Raw genomic sequence first — 23,105 nt, forward strand, 5'->3', positions numbered from 1 at the left:
AATACTGTTTGGAGTACAGACCAAAATCTTTATGTCTATTATTCATTAGTCTTACTAGTTTATTATTATGTATATGTTTCTGTAGGAAATGTAGCCCTATGAGGAAAACGCTTACCCATAATTCTGCTTTTATCTTTAGCTTTCCAGGTAGTGTAGACACATTTCTTATGTGTGTGGTTGTTATTTTCTCATCTACAAAATAGAGGGGTTGATCACAGATTCGTACTGATCTGAATATGAATTTTGTGGAAATTAACAAAATTTCTTCATATTTTTTGCTCAGTGGTGAAGTAGGAAAAGGTGTATAAGTGTCTTATATGTGTGTTTTGGTACGTAGCACTGTGGTTTGGTTTTGCTTGCTTTCATTTACAATCTCCAACATTTGTTTTACATGACTTAGATTTTTTCTCCTATGCCTGGAGAGTCCTGTGAGAATGCCAACACTTCCTTGGGCAGAAGAATGTCAGTTAATTGTGAGAAGTTGGTGAAGAGGGAAAAGCCAAGGGAATTAATTTTTCCATCTAATTACGACCTCCTTCGCCACTTACAGTATGCAACACATTTTCCTATACCTCTGGTAAGTCATTGCTTCAGTTAATCTACACCCTGATTATTTTATTATAAGATCAATAACTGTTGAATGTCAGATTATTCAACTATTTTCTTGACTAATACATAATGATAGCAGGTGAATTTTTTGCATTTGCTCCTGCCTCTGTTCTAATTCTGATCTTAAGCTTATGTACTGATGTTGTCCAAATTTGTAGTGATATTAGTGGCTAATTAGATTTAGAAAATGAAATTTTCTATATTAGTATCCTTTTATTAAAGAGCATTTGAGTCACTGGAGGTGATGTCTAAATGTGTTTTTTTTTTTCTTTCCTTTTTTTTTGGGACGGAGTTCTGCTTCTGTTGCCCAGGCTGGAGTACAGTGATGCGATCTTGGCTCACCACAATCTCTGCCTCCCAGGTTCAAGTGATTCTCCTGCTTCAGCCTCCCTAGTAGCTGGAATTACAGGCACCCACCACCATGCCTGGCTAATGTTTTGTATTTTTAGTAGAGACAGGGTTTCACCATTTTGGGCAGGCTGGTCTCAAACTCCTGACCTCAGGTGATCCGCCCGCCTCGGCCTCTCAGAGTGCTGGGATTACAGGTGTGAGCCACTGTGCCAGGCCTAAATGTGTTTTAATTTGAAAGAAAATTTACTGAGTAACTTTTATGTACACTGTATTATGGTAGGTACTTCTAGTCAGTAAGAATTGTGAGGCATAGGAAAAATGGGAGACAAACAACTATAAATGGCAAGCTCTCAAATATGTGCAATAATTGAGTAAAAACTTAAATTCTCACTGGAAGGTGAGCCAGTTGATATTTCTGGGCACCTTCCACTCTCAAAGAATGAGTATTGGAGAAGAACTAGAGCATTTTAGTTGAAAAATTGGGTAAGACTTCATAGAGGCTTGTACAAGATAGGCTCGGATTTGGACTGGTTGAATTTAAGAATTGTATAGCAAATGGGAAATGCTTGGCAGGAAGTTTACCGTTTGAGTCTTAGCAAAGTGATGTGCTTTATTCTAAAGGGTAACAAAATTGGTTTCTTAATATTAGAAATAAAAATTGGGTCAAAATTTGAAAAAAGTTTATTCTTGGGTTCACTAACTTTTTTTCTGGATTTTTATTTTAAGTGCAATTTCAGTGAGTCATTTTTTTTCATTGAGTATTACTTTTACATATAAAAAGCATAATTGGGTCAGGAGCGCGGCTCACGCCTATAATCCCAACACTTTGGGAGGCCGAGGTGGGCAGATTACGAGGTCAGGAGATCGAGACCATTTTGGCTAACATGGTGAAACCCTGTATCTGCTAAAAATACAAAACATTAGCCAGGCGTGGTGGTGGGTGCCTGTAGTCCCAGCTACTCGGGAGGCTGAGGCAGGAGAATGGCGTGAACCCGGGAGGCGGACCTTGCAGTGAGCCGAGATCACCCCTGCACTCCAATCTGGGCAACAGATCGAGACTCTGTCTCAAAACAAACAAACAAAAGTAAATGTAGGTGTATTATGTTATTTCCTGGGTATCTTCTAGGAGTTTTGATCTGCAAAACTAAGTATTCTGTTTGTTTGTTTATTTATTTATTTATTTTGGTATTTTGGAATATCTCCTGAAATGACTTTCAAAATTACCAAACCCATATATTTTTTTCTTATTACCATTAAAAGTCTCTTTTTTTGTAATTTTTCTATGTCCAGGGCCATTTCAAAACTTGTCAAATGATCAAACCCATATTTTTTTCCTTATTACAATTAACAATCCGTGTTTTGTTAATTTTTCTATGTCCAGGGATGTCATTTATCACTGCCTGAATAATATCTATAATTTTCAGCTGTTACCTATAGACATTATTCATTTACATTATAATGGAATAACCTCACAGTTTATTTAGGGGAGCAGAAAGGGTAGCCTTATATTTTAGAGATGTATCCTAAAGAATTTATAGATGAACTATCATGTCTGGGATTTGTTTTTAAAATATTCAGGGTAAAAAAGGGAGACGATATTAACATCCAGAGTTTATTTAATAGTAATATACCAATGTTAACTTCTTAGTTTCAACAAATGTACTGTGGTTCTCTTAAGTCATTTACATTAGAGGAAACTGGCTGAATGGGTATGGAACTCTGTGTACTATTTTGCAACTTCTCTGTAAATTGGAAATAAAAATTTATTTAAAAGAAAGAATACAGGGGGGGATGATAAATTAAGCAAAGACGGCAAAATGTTGAAAAGGGTTGAAACTGGTTGAATGGTTGAGGGCTATGTGTTCCTTTCTTGGGTAAATGGAGCTTTGCAGGTCTCTCTCCCAGGTGTCTGGGTGTCAGAGCAGGACCCTAAGCCTCAGCTTCTTTATTCTGTTGTTCCCGTGACCTTGGTTTTACAGCCTTTCCCTGCATTTAACATTCTGCTTCCTTGGAAGAAAGAGCTTAAATGATTTTCAGTGACCATGTGTCATAATGAATCATGAGATAATTTAACTATAACAATTTGTGAAAGAACTGCTAGACAACTGATACTGTAGGATACATTTTTTAATAGCTTTCCACCACCGGTTGCCCTAAACTCCCTGTTACCATGAGTGCAATTCAGAAGAAGCCAAAGGATATGCTAATATAACACTGACATTAGGAATGCTACTGTCTGTTATTTTTCCCTTAATGAAGAGAGAAAATCTGACTAGCTTCTCATGCATGTAAGGAAACTATAAAAACGTAGTTAAGAAAAGTGTTTTCTATCTCCCCGTATCTCATATGGGGCCCTACTAAGTGAAGACCAAGGAGAAGAGGATTAAAGGAGGCTTGACCAAAGATTCAGAAAAATAAAGTAGTTTCATGATGCTATTCTGTGAATAATACTTGATCTGCCCATTAGTGAATCATGTTTCCTAGACTACCAGCAAACACAGGTTCTAGTGGATAGGCATTCTGTCAGCCTGCAGCTGAGGTAAGTCATTTACACTGTGTCAGATGTGTAAGGCTGCTGGAGTTTCTGTCATTACCATTAGCTAGCTAGAATTGTATAGCATTATCTTGTTGTATGTTTTATAATAGGCACTTTATGTATTTTCTCATTTATTATTCACTTCAGAGTCAGAATATATTTATGGAATTGTAGATAGGATTTTCAAGCTTTAGAAAATAATTTGTGAAATGCAAAAATGAGTTTGGAATCAAACTCGTTTTCCTAGCTTCCAGGAACACCATTTTTTAATCATTGCAGCTAATGCAAATGGATTTACCAGCTGTTTTTATATGGGCTTATTTTACTAATGAAATAAAAAACACAAAGTCATCATGTATGGTTATCTAAATTTTTCCAATATTCTTTTTCCTAACAAGTCTTTTATTTAATGCTGTGTATTCTTTCTGCATCACCAGCAGTGGAGAGAATTTGATCAGAGTTGTGACTCTGAGAGCTGGAGTCACCTTATACTTTATCGTTATTTATTTATTTATTTATTTATTTATTTATTGATTTTTGAGACGGAGTCTCACTCTTTTTGCCCAGGCTGGAGTGCAGTGGGGCAATCTTAGCTCAATGCAACCTCTGTCTCCCAGGTTGAAGTGATTCTCCTGCCTCAGCCTCCCAAGTAGCTGGGATTACAGGCATGCACTATCACGCAAGGCTAAATTTTGTATTTTTAGTAGAGACGGGGTTTCACCATGTTGGCCAGGCTAATCTCTAACCCTTGACCTCAAGTGATCCGCCCGCCTCAGCCTCCCAAAGTGTGTGAGCCACCACACCCGGCTGGAGTCACCTGTACTTTAAACTGGGGCCCTACATGGAGTCAGGCTCATCTTTCTGGACCTGGGCAGCGCTAAGTAGCTCAGCCCATGCTACATTCCTAACATGGCCTTGCTATGTGAAGTCAGTGTATCTGTTTTGTAAAGACCATCTGACTGGTGCTGTTTTACCATTGATGTGCTATCGATGTGATTTTCTAGTTCCAAAAACACTCGTTTCAGTAATTAGTATAACTTAACTCCCTCTGAAATATTCTAGGGTCTCTGTTTCGTATTATTCAAAATAGAAATGAGAAGTCACTAAATTTATTATTACTAACATCAGGAAGCCTTTATTGTAACCTATAGATAGAATATAAGTACAAATAATACATTAAAGATTGTCTATATTTTTCAAGACTTTTTATAAATAAAAGTTTTTGATTGTGTTAGAAAAAAATGAGACATTAAAAAATGAAGGAGTAATGAGCTGAAAGACTACCATCTTTTGAAGTGATGGATTAGAAATAAAATAGGCATAAGTAGTTTTATGTAAGCTGCATTTTTTAAAGTAATCTGAAAGGCTTTAAAATTAAGTTGCTGGTGGGCTTTCTGGTAACTTACATGGAAATTATTTTTTATATTTTTATCAAGAAGTCAGTTCCAGGCATTTAAATGAATAACTCATGAATACCTTTGGGTCTATGTCATGGGCCTCTTTTGGATTTCAAGGATATTGCAGGATTTTACATTCGTTCAATGAGACTCTTTAGTTTTTTGTACAAATATTTGGGTTAATGAGTAGCAACAAGTCTAACAATAAAGCTTGACTTGCATTTAGAAACAGGATTTCTAAGTAAACCTATCCATATTTGCTAGCTAATTGTATTTTTTCTTACTTTTTTTTTCTCCCCCTCTTTCCAAGCTGTATTTAATTTTACGGTCCAGTAAGGCAGAATTGGTAGCACAAAAAATGCTGTCTTTTATGCATTATTTTCACATCTTAAGTTTTCTTTCTGAGCCTTGGTCTCTTTAGGTGAGGCAAAAGTCTCAGTGACCTTTGAGCGAAATGCTTTTGAGAGATGATAGTACAGGATAGGATCAAAGCACAGGTTCGACACAGCCAGGAGCAGTGTAGCCTCTTTGGCTTTGAAGAGTGAAATCCTGGTTGAGCAATCAGTTATGACTTCTGTCTGGCTGAGGGTGTATGGGATTCGGACAATGTGGTAAGGAACAAAGCATATGATGTAGCCCGTGGTCACTAAAAGTATGTTGATGAGAGCCTTTTTCACATTTGGATAATTTTCATTATCTTTGTTTCTGTAGAGCTGTCGAATTACAAGGCAATTGGATATTAAAATGATGGCTGAGAAATTTAAAAATATTGCTACACATATGAAATTTGTCAGCAAATGCCAATTTCTTCCAAATTCCTTTTTAAACTCCATACAACCCACATTTGACTTTTCCTTGATGTCTTTGATGGGAATCATCATATTTGGCACCATTATAAGAAGGACCATTAGCCACACAACCGTTGATATCATTTTGGCAAATCCAGGTTCTTGTATTCGGTAGATCTTGCAGCTGTGTGTCAACTGAAGACAGCGATCAATGCTGACAAATGCTAAGAAGATAATTGATAAGTACATATTGATATAGATGAGGCAGGCTGTTACTTGGCAGTGGAATATCTTCAGTTTCCAAGGTGCCACACCCAAGTCAACAACAATTTTCACCGGTAATGCCAGAGTAAGCAGGAAATCAGCTGTAAGCAAATTAATTAAGTAGATGCTCACACACCTGTGATTCGTATTCTTCTGTATAAAAGCCCAGGTTGCAAAACAACTTCCAATAATTCCAACAAGGAAAACTAAATAAAAAAAATATGTGAATGGCTCCAGATCTTTATAAACTGGGCAAAAGAACGAACTGTTTGTCATCTTGAGGGAAAGTAAGGATGACTTCTAAGACTCTGTAAAATAAACAAGGAAAGGGAGGTTAGTAATTAAAATTAGCAGCTATTTTCTTTAAAAGACATTTGTCTTCATAATACCATTGTATTTCTAGTTTTTAGAATTTTAGTGGTGAACTTGCCAGACCATGTGGCCTGGTGAGAACATACTAGATTGTGAAGATGCCTGGGTTTTCCATTGTCTGATTTTGTGACTTTCAGGAAATCCCATGCAGGTTTGCTTTTGGTAGGGATATTTTCAACCTCAGGTTTTTCCATTCCGGTAGTTCTTGTTACCAGTTGGGTTGGAAGTTAGTTTGCAGAGGAGATAAGTGAACTGAGATTCTGAGAAGTAGAGAGAGGAAACTAGGGTTGTGGTTGGGCCTGAAGAGGCTTTTTTTCTTGTTTTGTTTTTTGTTTTCCATAGATTCATGTAGCTCCTAAGGCTTGGAGAACACAAGCTGACCGGGGAAGTAAGGAGTTGATGGAAAATTGTCTCTAGCCTGGTCGTGAGACTCTGTCTCAAAAAAAAACCAAAAACCAAAAAACACACACACAAAAAACCACAGTTACCAGAACATGGATGTAAGTTTGTAAGTTCATTCGTTACAAAATCCTTGGAGAAAGGTTTATTTATATTAGTATCAAAACATGTGACTTCAACACTTGAGTTTTTTTTTTTTTTCTTTCATTGTGGGTTTTGAAGCAGTTAAAAGCCCAGAAGCATAAGACATACCCTTAGAACTACTGTGATCGCCACTAATAATGACAGTGAAGTCTTGTCATGTCCCTCCCAAATCTGGAACATTGAGTGGGTTTAGTTAAACTGATAGGGCTCCCTTTGACCTGGTCTATTCAAACTCACATGCTTAGAGCTAAGGGTACATTAGTAACCTTTCTGGTGCTGCCTGTTGGTGTGGGTCCTCCTTTTGCATATTAAACAATGTTCTTTTGTTTTAAAGACCTCAAGATTGTTTTTGTATTTTAGCAAGAAAAAATTTTATGCTATAATATAACCTTTTTAAAAGTAGCAAATAGTAAGTTATAGTGACCAACATAGAAGGCCAGATCAGCTACTCTGTAAGCGCCCTTTAATAAGAGAATAAAACTTCTGACGTCTTTCTAAATTTTAATTTCCCCAATTAGTTAATGATCCTTTGTGTGCATTTGTAATGAAACAATGTATGCAAACAGATGAATAAGGCAGATGTACACAAAGCTTTCTAAATTCAAGTGCTGCTTAAAGGCTACATGCCCTTTCTCTTTCCCTACCTGAGTTAGCATGTTAGAGTCCATGAATAATGTAATTCTTTACCAAACTTGATGAAAATAATTAAGCAGTTGGTTTGTGTCTGGCATTATGCCAAATACTTTACATGTACTTATTTAACTTCTTATCATTTCCATAAGCTAGGTGTTGTTATTGTCCCTGCTTTATAGATGAGGAAACTGAGGCATAATGGGGTTACTTACCCGAGGTTACGTAACTGGTAAGATACAAAGCCAGGATTCCAACTCAGTCAGTCTGATCTCAGAATCACATTCAAAACCACCCCAAAACACTGCCTCAATAACAATAGTAAGATGATGATAGTAATGATGATGATTATTATTATATCTGCCAGGCTTTACTAAGGGCTTACTGTGTGGGCAGGAGCTATGTTCTAAACAATTTTTATGTAATAAAGCTGAAATAAACTATTCATTTTCAACTTTTTACCAAAATACTAAGAAAATAAGTTTAGGCTTTTCATGTATTTTGATGTTTTATGCATACAGCCACGCACATGCACACCGTACACACACACACACACACACACACACACACACACACACACACACACACACACACGCACATTTAAAAACAAAACCTAGGCCCTATCCAATAAGTTTGAACCAACTTTGCTCTCAAAGCTTCCATAACCTAGTTTCTCTCTACCATGTCTACTATCTCTTAATCCCAGATTAAGATTGGGATTGGTGGGGTCTCTACTGTTCTGTGTACCGTTCCTTCCTGCCTTTATACTTTTGCATGTGATAGAAATTTTGGAGTTATAGGATTTTAAGGATGGATGGAAACTTTATTGATAGCCTGTAGTCTAATCCCCAAGTCAGTTGAGGAGATTGAGGGCTGGCACTGGTGTGTTCCTCAAGTTTTCCCAGCATGTTCAAGCAGGACTAGGATCTGCTCTTACTGGTGATCGTCTAAGCTCTGTCTTTATCCTTACTATTCCTGAATCCTGCTTATTCCAGAGCCCTCAGGAAGCTTCTCACATCTGAAAGCTACTCCAGGCTTTACTGATGTCCTTGGCGACCATGAATTTTGATAGTTACCATTTATTTGCACCTTGGAATTTTGAACATACTTTTCTTCTTTATGTGAAAAATTAGTATTTGTGTGCATTGATATTGTGTCACATCTTTGCTTATTGTTACTTTCTAAGGCCCTAGGATTTTGGCTTATGCACTTTTATTTCAAATATTACATAATAATAGTTACATAATAATAGTAACATAATGTGTTTCTTTAAGTGCTCCATTGCTTACACAACTATAAAATAAGATTATTGTGTCAATGAGACTTATATGGTAAAGAGAAGAATTAGAGTAATTTCTTTTTATTAATTTTCTCTGTAACTAGAACTGACTATACATATTCACCGTACATGAATAATTTATTTGAAATGAATAACTAATCATTCAGTAATTCTCAAGAATCATGGAACATCTCACATTTCTCACATTTGTGTTTATGAACTTTTTTCTAAATTGCAGTGAAAAACAAATCTGTTTATTTAAAATTTTTGCTTATGTAAATTAGAGGTTAAACTATTGTATAATAACATCCTGTGTTCTATGTCACAAGTTTGAGAATTAAGTGCTTATTAAATATTTTACCAGACAGTTACTTACCAGTGAAAATGTGAGATACTCAGAGGTAGTCCAACAACAACAATACAAGATTTTAACTGTCTCTGTAGTTTGGATAGAGTGCCCATTGCTTAGAAAATAAATAAACTGGCTGGGCACAGTGGCTCATGCCTGTAATCCCAGCACTTTGGGGGGCCGAGGTGGGTGGATCACTTGAGGTCAGGAATTCGAGACCAGCCTGGTCAACATGGTGAAACCCTGTTTCTACTAAAAATACAAAAATTAGCCACCACCATTACAGGCGGTGGCGGGCACCTGTAATCCAGCTACTCAGAAGGCTGAGGCGGGAGAATTGCTTGAACCCAGTATGTGGAGGTTGCAGTGAGCCGAGATCATACCACTGCTCTCCAGCCTGGATGAAAATGCGAGACTCCTCAAAAACAAAACAAAAGAAAAACAAAATAAAAGTTTATTAGATTTTCTATGGGAGTTGCAGTGGAATTTTCTTGAAATCACCTATTGTAATGTTTGTAGAGGAAAGTCATCTTAAAGCCTGTTGTTCCCGTTGTGAAGATCTACAACATGGCCTCTATCCACTCAGTTATAACATTGAGTTACTGAATAGTTATGCTTGCTCAGGTATTCAGTCTGGTGTCAGTTATCCTGTCTTTTGGAGACAGATGAATGGGTTCATCAGATACAAGAAAATTATAGTGTCATTCACAGCTAGGACCTATTTAGAGGTCCTAAAAATTGATGCTTTCTTATACAGCTTGGCTTTTTCTACTTATAAGCCTTAAATACTGAAAATCACAATTTTGTTTTCCATGGAAAAGCATTTGAGTATATTAAGTGTTTAAAAAGACATACCTGGGGCTATCTTCCGTGAGCCTCAGCAGGCCTTGCTGCAAGTCTTCAGAGAAGCAGGAGCTGTTTGGTTAGCCGCAGCAGTAGCAGCCCCATTGCAGGCTGCTGGCTTTACTAAAAATTTCCTTTCCTTTTTGTGTGGTTTTAAAATGTTGCATATTGACGTAGATGAAACTGTGGTTTGCAAGTAGTTTAACTTTATGAAGTTCTCCTAAAGAAGTTTTTTAAATATATACAATTTCATGTATGCTTTCTTAAGCAATTTACTTGTCATATTTTTTAGAGAAAAGATCTTCATTTGTCTATTTTAGTACCTAACCTTTTTTTAAAGTATCCAAGATGTGTTCTGTGTCATAATGATTTCAAAGAATATCACTCTTTATGCCTTGATGGGGATTAATAATTAAAGATATAAGGTGTTTATGCAATTATTTCTTCAGTATACATAGTAACACAGCATTTCAAAGTTAAAATTGAAACAATAGTTGCGCTGTTTAATACCTGCTGAGACACCTATTATTAAAAAAAAGTAAACAAAAATGTATTTTACGGAGTCTGCTAATGTATGTTTTATTTATGTTATTTTGTGTTCATTTTAGAAAAATCTGGAAATAGAAATAAAAAAGGAACATGCAGAGAGATAATTACTGTTAATATTTTTGGTACATAAGTTTTAAATTTTTTCTATGATTATTTCCACTTAAATGTTATTCCTACTATTTTGTAGTTTATAATTTTTCATTGAAGAATATATTGTATATATTTTCAATTTATGAGATTAGGCTTGTAGTTAGTATTTGTCTATTTGACTCAAACAGCTTAATGGATTGAAATAGTATTTAGTAATTAATAGATTGTGTGTAAAGGAACCCTACAGTGTGTATTTAAGTTGTTTGGTTAAATGTTCATTGTGTCTGTGGCTGAACAAGTGTTTGTTGAATGTTTGAAAGAAGGCTAGCACAGTGGGGAACCTAACAAACATATTTTCAAGAGTTTTACATTTTCTGGTTCGAAGTTGATGTGTAAATGCAAAGCCATTGCCTGGTTAGTTAGGGTCTGGTTTCTTCTAATGCTTTGCTGGCTTGGTAGGTGCTTTGGTTTCTTTTAATAATACTTGGTCAGTTTTCTAGATAAAAAAAAAGAAGATACCTTTCCAGGATCTAAAATTAATCCCTTGGTATTAGTTTTTAAAAAGAAAAATCTCTCAAAAGATGAAATGAGAAGTATCTAGCTAGGGAGAATTTAGGGAAAGTCTACGGAGACTTTTGAAAAAAATGTAAAGATGCTTATGATGATATTGGTCACGTTTCGGGTATTCTGACATCCCCCCAAATTCATATAATTATTATTTTTGCCAGTGAGGACCATAAATTATAAAGTAGGAGGGAAAAAGCAAATGTTTCTCAAACATTTTATGTTAAGAACCACTGTGAACTTCATCATCGTAGTGCTAGGAAAGGATCTTTCTTTTAAGATATGTATGCTTCAGTGTTGTACAGGACTCACTGAAGAACATACTTGTAGAAAAGACAAATTTGCAGACAAGTAAGTGAGAAGTGATCAGGGCTTACATTCACTGGAGGGTAGAGGGGATGAAAGGGAGAGAATTTAGAGATGGGTGCACTTGACTGCAAACAGTGGTGAATGATTTTACCATGGCATGGAGAAAAACTGGGATGAAAGATTTTTTACAGAGTTTCTGTTTTGCTTCTTTTAGGTAGGTCTCTTTATATGTTTACTTCCCTGGTTCACTTTAAAGTTGTAGACAAAATTGAAAAGTACAAACAATTGTACTTAAAAATCTACTCAGGCCACAGTTTCTGTGTCTGGATTGCCAAATGTGAAAGCACTAAAGTGCCCTTGTTCTCAGAGTTATATTTAATTTTTAGAATAGTGAGAATTAATCTTTTAATGGAGAGATGAATCATATTCCTCCTCTTGAGAATGAGCTTGGGCAACCTGGCTTTGTGTGGAAGTTTATTCACAGTGGAAATACGTGTATTTTTCATTTTTTTATATGAGTTTCATTTGATTTTCTAGAAGCCACTTTTTCTATCTGTTTCATTGAGGACAAGTGTTTGTGACTGTATTTAGTGTTCCAGGAAGTTGCATGTCATCACTAACACGCACCCAAGTGGGAAGAAGTGAGGCGAAGTTATTTTTCCCTTACCTTGGTCATGGCAGTGCTGTTTGTTTAATAAATAATCTGTTCATTACTTATGAGTATTTCATGGATATTTTGTATGTGTAAAATAAAAATTAAAGCTAAGTTGTCCTCCAAGTTATTAAGAAAGAAAATATTTTCTGTAGTCTCTCCTATCCATATAAAACGTGCTTTTGATTTTATTGAACACAAATACCAAACAACAGTATTTCAGTAGAAATATTTTCTTTGAATATTTAGCGTTTTTAAAATGTGCTTTTTCAGTGTAGCATGGAAGCCATTTGGAACTAATGAGGAAGGGGAAAGCGAATGTTGGGGTCGATGGTCACTGCCACAGCCAGGCGCCCAGGACCGAGGACTTGTTTTTGTTAAAACAAGCCATGAGATGCAGGAGATTCTGCCTCTTACAGATGGGGAAACTGTGGTGCAGAGAAATTAAGGGCCGCTCAAACCTGCACAGTTAGACCCTGGCATCCCAGCTCTTAATTATGCTTCTTACAATGAAAGTGTTAGGGACAGTGATTACAATGGAGGCCATCAGGTCAGTCCAGGCCCCCTTCCCATTTAGTATTTGTAACCATTTGAATTTGCATGCCATTGGGTGGTAGAACACCCAGTGTACCACAGTTCTAACCTTCCTGATGGAGTTTTCAGCCTCCGGAATGTGAATTTAGGATGCTCTTACATCAAAATAGTTTATATCTGAAAGATTTTTATGATCAGTCATTTCTGCCACAGCCTGTGCAACTCCAAATTCAGCCCTATCTCTGCAGCCGTTGTGCTTCAGGGTTATGTTTTGAAAGAAAATAATTTTTTTTTTTTTTTTTTGCACAAAATTCTCTTTCCCACCTGGATTAGCCCGAAGATTTTTTTCCGTGCTCCGAGATTGGTAGCTTTAAATCTGAGAGTGACTGTTGTGAATAGGCAGTGTAGTTTTAAAGTGAAATGTAGACATACGGTTTCCATGTTACTGTTTCTGTATTACTTAAATTCTGCCTTGTTTTTTTTCTCTTTAGTGAAATGGAGAATACATGTTTGGAAATGATTTGAAGGCAGAGGTTGTTTTTGCACATTCTTGGAATGTGAACTCAGTTAAAAGAATGGCTGGTACATTACCCTGTCATTTCCCCTTGACAGTCCTTTTGGTTGTCTGCCTTTTTATTGATGTTACTGCATCAACATTTCATTTTGCCTTTTGGTTGTAAGGTGTGACTGCTATTTGGTCCATGGTTATAAAATAATTTATGGAGGGGAAATTCATAATAAAGAACGTTTAAAGATGATCTTGTTTCTTTTTGGTCACTGAATTTCATGCTTTTTTTCCTCATTTGATTGTTTATGGTCCATTTCTTATGAACTTATGACTAACACATTTTCAAAACACAGAACACATTTTAAAAACTCGTTAGTTACTTTCCAAGAGAATGTTCTTTGGAGAACGTCTCCTTTTTCCTAGCCATGTAATTTTTTTTTTTTTTTTTTTTTAAGACAGGGTCATCTTATATTGCCCAGGCTGCAGTACAGTGGTTATTCAGAGGTCTAATCATAGCCTGCTACAGTCCCAAACTCCTTGGCTCAAGCAATCCTCTTGCATCAGCCTCCTGAGTAACTAGGACTACAGGTGCACACCACTGCACCCAGCCATGTGAATATTTCTTGATCAAGTATTTATGAAAAATTATAACAGCAAATATGTATTGATTGCAGGCTGCCTCCTGAGCTCTTATCCTGGAGAATATTTTATGCTTTGTAAAGGAGTGATAAGAAATCTTATCACCTGCTATGTGCTGTTAGAACCTGTGGGAATCCGGGAAGTGTAATGCTCCAGACTGTGGTAGGGTGAACGGGAGCTTCTTCAGAATGAGCTACAAGGTGGTATGCTTGAGGGATGACACAGATAATTGGAGTATGAGAAATTTTTGGGGGGGACTATCAGGCAATTTAGGGGCTTAGGTGTCTCTGTGAGGAAAAGATTGAGACAAAATCTTGGATGCTCCCTGGGATTTTAATAAAGTAAGCACTGGAGAGCTCATGGCTATACAAGGGAAGGAGCTGTCAATTCAGCAATGTTAGGTAAATCTGCCAGCATTGGAGTTTGCTTGGTTAGGAGAGAAAGTGGAAGATGAGAAACCAGTTAAGGAATGATTGCAGTCATTTTAAGTGAGAAGCAATAAGGATCTGAAATTACATGGGAAGGGAGGAATAGCTGAGAACCACTGCAGAAGTAAAATCACTGCAGTGGAGGGTAGAGAGGGAGAAGAGGAGACTGAAGTTTTAGTCCTGGGAAAGGAAGTCTGAGGAGAGAGGCAGATTGGTCATGTAGAAAGGTGAATTTGGTTTATTGGCTTACAGAGTTTCTATTTGATATAACTTAGATTTTTATTTTATTCTTTTTCATTTAGGTTTTAAATGTTTCTTAGAGCTTTATCTGTCATTAACCAAAACATTCTAAATGTACTTTGTAAACACTTAAGGAGCTCTTATTTTGAATGGTATTGATGTTGGTTTTCTTACTTAAAATAAGACAATTTTTCTTATTTTTCACCTACTTTCATACTATTAGATAAGAACTACACTTGGCCATGACAATTTTTTTTATAGTTGCATGTTTTTCTTAACAAGAAAGTGAATTTGATGTGGAGTTGAAATTGGCTTTTATAAGGATTACGTCCTCATGCAGGCAATATGATAGCACAGAGAGCTGGTATTCCTTTAGAAAGATAATGGTTGAAAGTACAACATAACAGCTTGGAAAAACCTGCAAGTTAAATATAGAGACTCTTTTAGCTTAGAATATAGAACATTGAGGCCGGGCGCTCACGCCTGTCATCTCAGCACTTTGGGAGACCGAGGTGGATGGATCACCGGAGGTCAGGAGTTTGAGACCAACCTGACAAACATGGTGAAACCCCATCTTTACTAAAAACACAAAAATTAGCCAGGCATAGTGGCGAGTACATGGAATCTCAGCTACTCGAGAGGCTGAGGCAGGAGAATCGAACCCTGGAGGTGGAGGTTGCAGTGAGCTGAGATCATGCCACTGCAGTCCAGCTTGGGGAACAAGAGCGAGACTCTATCTCAAGAAAAGAAAATAGAAAATCAAGAATTTAAGTAATGTAATATTGTACGATATGATGAGGCTATGTTTTCTTGGTGTTCATTTATGTCAGGAAATGGAATGATAGGAAAGTAAGCCCTTTGTCACACACTTTTGGGGCAGGTTTAGCTGGTCATCAAATGATGGGGGATTTGGGAGAGAAGGGAGAAGTAGTGCAGGTGTGGGTTTCCCTTGCCATGCTGATACCATGAGAGTTAAGGCTGGTGACACCTGGAGGCTGATAAAGAACAAATTTACTCCCTGGTCTTAAGTCCTGTGTTGCAGGTCCCCAAAAACACATGATACAATGTTTAGGAAGTGAAGTGAAGTGGCTAGTGGCTATGACTGCGACCATGAGAGAAGCCATAGAATCATACAATTAACACCTTCAAAAAGTAACAAGTAGTCTTATAAACTTTATCAGTGAGAATACCTGTCATATATTTTGCTGTTTATTGAGGTGGACCTATTTTTATAACACCCCTTTCATGCTTACACCCAACTTATATTGAAGCAGGGGAAGATAGGAATGCAGTAATATCTCTTATTTCCTAAAAATCTTGAGACCGCTTTGGGAAGCACTTTTTTGTTTCTTTTTTGTAGCTGATTTACATGTAACATTTATCACATACATTTACTGCAGAGAAATTAATACGACATTTAATCATTTTGTACAAGCAGTACTATAAAGTGGTTAAAACATTTTGAAAAGTGACCTGTGGGAAAGGAAAACGACATTTTGCTAAAGTGGTTCTTTTGACGGGGATGCCTTGTCATGAAACGGTAATCCACATGCCATTAGAGTCTTGTGGAAGATAGTGACCAAAAGGAAGTAATGGCTTTTACCGTTGAAGACCACACAGTACCAAATACACAAACCCTCACAGTGCTGCTTACCCAAAAGAAATCCCATGTCATTTTGGGGAGTGATCTGTTATATTTGTAATTTGTGTAATATTATCTCTCGATGTTACAGATATTTGTTGTATTTATTGATACTTTTTCTCCAGAGTTAAAAGATATGATGGCAACGATAGGGTTAAGGATAAAACACAGAACTAATGACACATACATGACTAACATCGTCAAGCAGAAGCACAGCTTTGTGTGAGGGTGTTTTCTAGAATTTCTGAACTCTTTAGATTACTCTGTTAGATAAAACCAATGTATCACGAGTTTCTCATTTGTAGTTGCCAAAAGAAAGAAAGAAAGAGAAAAGAAACCAATTAAAATTGGGCTTATTGGCTGTGGGTATGGTTTTACATGAAGACTGATGCAGGCACTCAGCTTTGTAACCAGGACTGAGTTTGTAGCATGTCTTCAGTGTGCCTTCCATGGTGTCAGTTTCAACTCATAGGGTGCTCTAGGCTCTTTTCCTATGGTAGCCAGATGAAAGAAGTGCTTCTAGACTTTATATCTTTGTGGCACACCCTTCAGATAATTTTTTCAGAAACCTAGAACTTGCTCTCATTAGGTCAAATTGGATCATGTTCCATCCCAACTTGTGGCCAGTGGAATCAGACATGTTGATTGCCTAGAGTCAGTTATGGCTGGCCCCTTGTGTAGGGGATGGGGTCAGCTGCATATGATAGCTGCATGGTTGAGAACAGGACAAAATGACTTTCCCAAAGGAAAAATTTTGCTTCTGTTTCTGGGAAAAGAAGACGTAGGCTGAAGATGACCAGCGAATGAGCACTAGTCATGACAACATTTTGTAAAAGACCGTTGCAGGGTTCACCCACCTCTGGGTAGATGTCAATGTGTAATCTTTTTATATGATTATGATCTTTCTATGATCTGTTTCTTGATTACTCTTATCTCAAATATTCCTTTTATAAAAAAACCTTAAAACATTTTGTATAGATAGTTGTCGAATCACTTATGCATCAAAATGAAATTAAGGATTCCTGTTAAAGGGAAATTTTTAGTCATCATGAGTGACTTTTGAATACCTTTCTGTGAGATTTCTGCATTCCACATGTTACAGAGTAGCCAGTGGCGTATTCTGTCTGCAGGTGTATTTTCTTTTCATTGGTGCCCCAGCAATGTAAAAACTTTGTGACTTTTCATATCTTGAAAAATGAGGAGATAATTGACTAGAGCTGAGAGCCCTTTGACCTCTCTTGGTGAGGCAAAGGCTCTCAGCACACCATCATCATTAGCTTCCCCTGTTTTCTTACAGCCGTGTTTACAGTGCCTTCTGCAGGCACCTGAGTTGTAAGCCTCGGTGGGCACCCTGAACACTGGCATGCCTGCACTGTAGCTTTATCTGCAAAAGGACCCTGCAAGTGTTCACTGTTGCCCACCTACACTAGTGCTAGTGATCTCAGGGAAGTTGCTGGGTTAATTTATTATTGCTGGTGCTCTGCCACTTGGTTTTTAGTTGTTACTCTGGACCTGAAAGTTCTAATAGGCAGTAACTATTACTCAACTGTTGCTTCACCATATCCTTAACTGCATTGCATGTTGTTTCCTGAAAAATACTACCTTTGCGTTGCTATTCTGCTTTAGCACGTGCTTACAAAGGCATCTTCTCTTTTTCACTTTCACTTTTTACCATGGCCCAGTAGGGGGCATTTAAAACCCTGGTATTTACTCATTTGTCCTGGCCAATGTAAGTTGTAAAGAATAAACACAGCCTCTTTTTTTTTTTTTTTTTTTTTTTTTTACAGATGTAGTTAGATAAACAATTATAGCAAGCTTAGTTTACCAAGCACGTTTGTGATAGCATGGCAATTTTCGTTTTTTATTTTTTGAGAGAGTCTGATTGACCCAGAATTGGGAACTGTTAGGACGGTGGAAAGTAGATACTGAGGGGGAAAAAAAAACCTGTCCAGCTTTTCCTCAATTTAGGGTATTTTTTTCTGAGTTTTGCCTAAAATATTGATGAGGTTATAGGGCATATGAAGTACTTTTGTTTCTTTTTTTGACATATGGTCTTGCTCTGTTGCCCAGGCTGGAGTACAGCAGCACAATCATGGCTCACTTCAACCTCTGCCTCTTGGGCTCAGGTGATCACCACCTCAGTCTCCCCAGTAACTGGGGCTATAGGCGTACACCACCAAGCCTGGCTAATTTTATTTTTTTGTAGAGACAAGAGTTTTGCCATGTTGCCCAGCCTGGTCTTGAACTCCTGGACTTAAGTGATCTGCCCACCTTTGCCTCCCAAAGTGTTGGGAGTACAGGTGTGAGCCACCATGCCCTATCCGGAGTACTTATTCTGAAAAGTAAGTGGCAGATAGAATTTTTGAATTCTCTATGTAACTGCCTCCCTTGTATTAGCATAATACATATGCATAATTTATATGCATAATTGAACATATAAAGAAACTACGTATGTCCTGACTATGAGGAAATCTGGTAATGTTTCCTCATGTTGATTATTAAAAAAATAGACAGTATTAAATTTCTTTATTAGTATATAGACAGTAAAGCATGAAATAGATACAAACATTACTTATAAAAATGTTTTGAAAGAACATTTGAAACATGGATGAGTGTCTTCTAGCCAGTTAATAGCAGAGAAAGAATTTAGTTTTGGTAGCTCTCATAAGCCAGTAACCATATGCCATGTCTCCAGATGTAAAATCCATCTGTTTTCCAGAAAAATGTGATGTGTGAATTTTCTTTTTATGTGTTATTTTGCACGCATTAATGTAAATTTTAGATTAAAAAAAATCAGGTTTATTTGCTTTCTAAGAAAATGACCTCCTTTCCCATTTGCCAACAGAATAACGTATGTTCTAGGGTGTGGGTGTGTCTTTTTCCCTGTCATCTTATTTTTCCCATACTATTGAACAGGGGAAATTGCTAATAACATATGCCAATATTTAGTTTCTCTCAGTAAAGCCTACTTAAAAATATTCTAGGTTGGGCGTGGTGGCTCACTCCTGTAATCCCAGCACTTTGGGAGGTCCAGGCGGGTGGATCACGAGGTCAGGAGATTAAGACCATCCTGGCTAACGTGGTGAAACCCCATCTCTACTAAAAATACAAAAAAAATTATCTGGGCATGGTGGCACGCACCTGTACTCCCAGCTACTCAGGAGTCTAAGGCAGGAGAATCGCTTGAACCCAGGAGACGGAGGTTGCAGTGAGCCGAGATTGCGCCACTGCACTCCAGCCTGGGTGACAGAGTGAGACTCCGTCTCCAAAAAAAAAAAAAAATTTTAATGCCAGAACCCCAGGCTTATTAAATGGCATAAGTCTTTGTAGAAAACATATTTAGCATGTATCTAGTGTCCTCAAAGTGCTATCAGAAAAAAAAATTTTCTTGCTAAGTATACAATTAATATTCCTTTTCCTTTGCAGTGCCATGAAGTAAATCAATGAGGGGTTTCTTAGGTGATTTTCTGGGTGTGTGCTTATCCTGCTTCTTCAAATCAGGAAAAAAAGTTGACTTTTTATTGCAAATAGCCCTCTAGCCCTTCATCAAACTGTGCCTGCTTTCAAGTTAGTCTTTAAGCACAGTGTTGAAAAGAATTACATACTAGATTCTGGTGTTTAGAGAAAGAAGATGCCTGAGTGAGTTGTCTTTGATTATGTCCTGTTTTATTTACTATATAAATTTCTACATTAACTGACCAGACTAGTGGTTATAAACTTAAACTTATTTTAATATAATAGAATTGAATAATTGTGTGTATTAATTTTTTATTAATAGAGAATAGAAAGGTCAGTATTAGAGAAATTACGGATGGATGTGTTCTCTTTGATGTTACAAAAAAGCATGGAAACTTATATTTGAATTTTATTGAACTAAATTGGATGGCAGTGCTAGAGATAATACTTATGATGAGGGCACATATTTATCTTATGTAATTGAAGATGACAACATGCACATGTGGTCTTTATTTGGAAGAGGGTAGGAACTCACAAAGTATCTATGCTTTCAAGTGTTGTATTTCCTCTTTTGGTTCTGGAAATATCTAGGTCATTCTGAGCTTTTAATGGGATGTGCAATTTCTTACATAAGATTTCCCTAAATGGCTGGCATAGAAAGAAATAAATAATAGGGTCCAGGCATACATTTGCAGCAGATAGTAGCAGAGTGAATTCTTTCATATACCGCAAGATTTCTTTTGACTGGCAGCTGTAATGAGCTTCGGTCTGACTCTTTGTGTAGGGGATTCTGGCAATATGGTAAGGTACAAAACAGACAAAAAACACGAACACGATGCTGAATATGTTGCGGCTAGATTTCTTTTTGACTGAAGTGGAATTCCGACTTGACTTAAGGTGGGACTTAAAGATCTTCTTTGTGATAGCAGTATAGAAGACGATTAACAAAAGAAACACAATCCAGAAGATGCCCACGAAGATGTAGTTTGATGCTGTGTGCCACTTCCGTCCCAGTTCACTTTTCAGTTCTATACATTTTATATTTGTAACCTCCCTAACACTCTGGTTGGTCAGAATAATATTTGGAACAGCAAGGAGGAGCATGAGCATCCATACTATCACTGACAGGAGTTTGCTGTAACTCACTGACTGGATGAAAGAAGTCCAAAGAGGCTTTACAATTTTATAATATCTGTCAAAGCTGATGAGCCCAAAGAACACAATGCTGACGTACATGTTGACGTAGAAGAGCACGGCAGAGACCCTGCACACAAACACATTCAGCTGCCAGGGGCCAAGGCCTGAGTCACTAAGGATCTTGAAAGGAAAAGTCAGGCTCATCACAAAGTCAGCAATAACAATGTTCTTGAGATAGATGATGAAACTCTTGGAGCTGGGCACGTAAAAGAATATCCATCCTGACACTCCATTGAGTAGGATTCCCGCAATGAAGACCGCACAGTACAGCACGGGAATGATCTGCTGAGTGATCAGGAGGTTCTTAGAGCAAGATTCATCTGGAGGCTGTGTGGAGGTTGAATTGATCATCTTGTAACTTCTGAAGGCAGAGGCCTGAAAAGAGGTGTGAACTAGTCACTCACAGGGCACTTATGGTCTCCAAGACATTTGCTGAGTAGTAAGGCAAAGGGCAATGAATATAGTCAAACCTACCAAATTTTTGAAGCCACCTTTTTACTCTGTGTAAGTTAGACACTCATGCGTCCCTCCCTCCCTCTCTCTGTTCTTCCTTTTCTTTCTTTTGGTCTTCCTTTTCTCCTTTGCCTCCCTCTTTTCCCCTTTACCCACTCCCCGCTCCCTCTTTTCTTCCTTCTCCCCTCTCCCCCTCCCTTTACCCCTCTCTTTCCCCCCTCCCTTTCCCCCTCCCTTCCCCCCTCTTCTTCCTTTTTTTTTGGGCACTGAAAAGGGAAGAATGGAGTAGCCAGGTGGCAGTAAAGAGAAACTGGAGCAGCAGGGCAGTTTGAGAACTTCTAGGTAATAACGGAGACAGCATGTCCCTAAAATAATAATGGTTCCCTATTAAACTCCAGAGTTCTAGGAAATACTCACTTAGGTATAATCTTAAAAGGTAATAACTGTAAAAGCAGAATTAATGTTTTATTTTATTCAGAATCCCATGTGTAATGTATTTTTTTAAAACCTATGTTGGAAATGCGATTGTTTTTTCCTAAAAGAGAAATTTTTATGGATTCATAAAAATCATTTATAAATGTTTACATATTAAGAGCTATTCAGACAGACCTTACTTTTAGAAAAGTGTATTCTACATATATGTTGGACATGAGACAGTGTCTAACAAGCATATACATTCAAATGTTAACTGGTATTTTTGGTATGGGATTATGGGTACCTTTTCAATATTGAGCTTTTTTGTTTTTTTTTCCCATTGAAAAACTGATTTGCATTATTTTTACAAATTAGAATACAAATACAAATGATAAAAAGTGCTTTAAACATTCTGAGAAATGCTTCCCAAAGTACATTCTACATCTGTACTGTTCAGTATGGTAGCCACTAGCCATGTGTGGGTATTGAGCACTTGAAATATGGCCTGTCCAGATTGAGATGTTCTGTAAGTATAAAATGCACTCTAGACTTTGCAGACTTGGAATGAAAAAATGTAAAGTATCTCAATATTTTTAATATTGATCCCATGTTGAAGTAATATTTACAAATTCTCTATTAAATAAAGTATATTATTAATCTTAAATTTCACTTAATTTTACTTTTTAAGACTCTGGCTGCTAGAAAATTTTAAATTACATATGTGGTTCACATTATGGTTTTATTGCACAGTGCTGTGCTAGGTGTTATCCAGAACTCCTATTGTTTAGGAATCCTGTATATTCTTCACTGATGTCGGAAGAGTTGATTTAGGGCAGAGGGAAGACTAGAATTAAATTCAAAAGGTTATTTGATGTATCGGAAACAAACGTTTACTGCCCATCTTATATGTGAGCAATGCCAATTATCCTGCTTAAAACCCTTTAGTCGTCTGTCCTTGCCCTCAGGAGAATGTCCGAAGTCTGTAATGTTGAAGTCCTTTCTTGTTCTGCCTCCAGCTTCTTCCACCCCCAGCACTGAGTTCCTGCTGTCCTGGGCCCTTCTGCTTCTTTTTAGGTTCGATGATTTCTGTCTGGACCTTTGCACAGACTTTCATTTGTGTGGAAAACTGTTTCCATACCTTCCTGACTGGCTAACTTCTCTTTATCCTCAAGTCCTCTGCTTAGCTGTCACTTTCCTTAGGAATCTTCAACTTTCTGAGCCTGGTTTGGGGTGGATTGAGTGTGTGCTTATCATCCTGTGTCTTTCTCCTCTCAACACTCCTCTCCAGCTGTTTGTCTCTTCCACTACTACAGGCTCCTTCAGAGGAGAAAGATCATGCCATTTTTTTACTCTTGTATTCTTTGCATAATATTTAGGACATTAGTTAAAATATTTGTGAAATAAATGAATATGCACTCTGGAAATACAAGGCATGAATCCCTTGCTCTTAAGATTTATTCAGGGATCAA

At 37.3% G+C, this 23,105-nt stretch overlaps 3 protein-coding genes across 8 annotated transcripts in view; 1 reads left to right on the forward strand and 2 right to left on the reverse strand.

Moving 5' to 3' along the window:
• MED12L (mediator complex subunit 12L) overlaps positions 1 to 23,105 on the forward strand; it is a 337,419-nt gene that overhangs the window by 104,032 nt on the left and 210,282 nt on the right. The window contains exon 15 of the mRNA XM_015131808.3: positions 401 to 577. Within this exon, the coding sequence (XP_014987294.3) occupies positions 401 to 577 (177 nt within the window). The remainder of the gene's footprint in view (positions 1 to 400; positions 578 to 23,105) is intronic.
• On the reverse strand, positions 4,986 to 10,054 carry GPR171 (G protein-coupled receptor 171). Its single transcript, NM_001194365.1, has 2 exons — positions 9,974 to 10,054; positions 4,986 to 6,253 (listed from the first exon to the last, which is right to left on the reverse strand). The coding sequence occupies exon 2, from the start codon at positions 6,219 to 6,221 to the stop codon at positions 5,262 to 5,264; it is 960 nt and encodes a 319-aa protein (NP_001181294.1). The 5' UTR covers positions 6,222 to 6,253; positions 9,974 to 10,054; the 3' UTR covers positions 4,986 to 5,261.
• The window catches only part of P2RY14 (purinergic receptor P2Y14), a 59,988-nt gene continuing 56,854 nt past the window's right edge, over positions 19,972 to 23,105 (reverse strand). For all 6 annotated transcript variants that reach the window (XM_015131814.3, XM_002802967.4, XM_077991578.1 and 3 more), the window contains one exon: positions 19,972 to 21,144. In XM_015131814.3, the coding sequence (XP_014987300.1) occupies positions 20,104 to 21,120 (1,017 nt within the window). In that variant the 5' untranslated portion in view covers positions 21,121 to 21,144 and the 3' untranslated portion in view covers positions 19,972 to 20,103. The remainder of the gene's footprint in view (positions 21,145 to 23,105) is intronic.

The sequence above is a fragment of the Macaca mulatta genome, chromosome 2 (assembly GCF_049350105.2).
Source record: "Macaca mulatta isolate MMU2019108-1 chromosome 2, T2T-MMU8v2.0, whole genome shotgun sequence".
NCBI classification, from domain to species: domain Eukaryota; kingdom Metazoa; phylum Chordata; class Mammalia; order Primates; family Cercopithecidae; genus Macaca; species Macaca mulatta.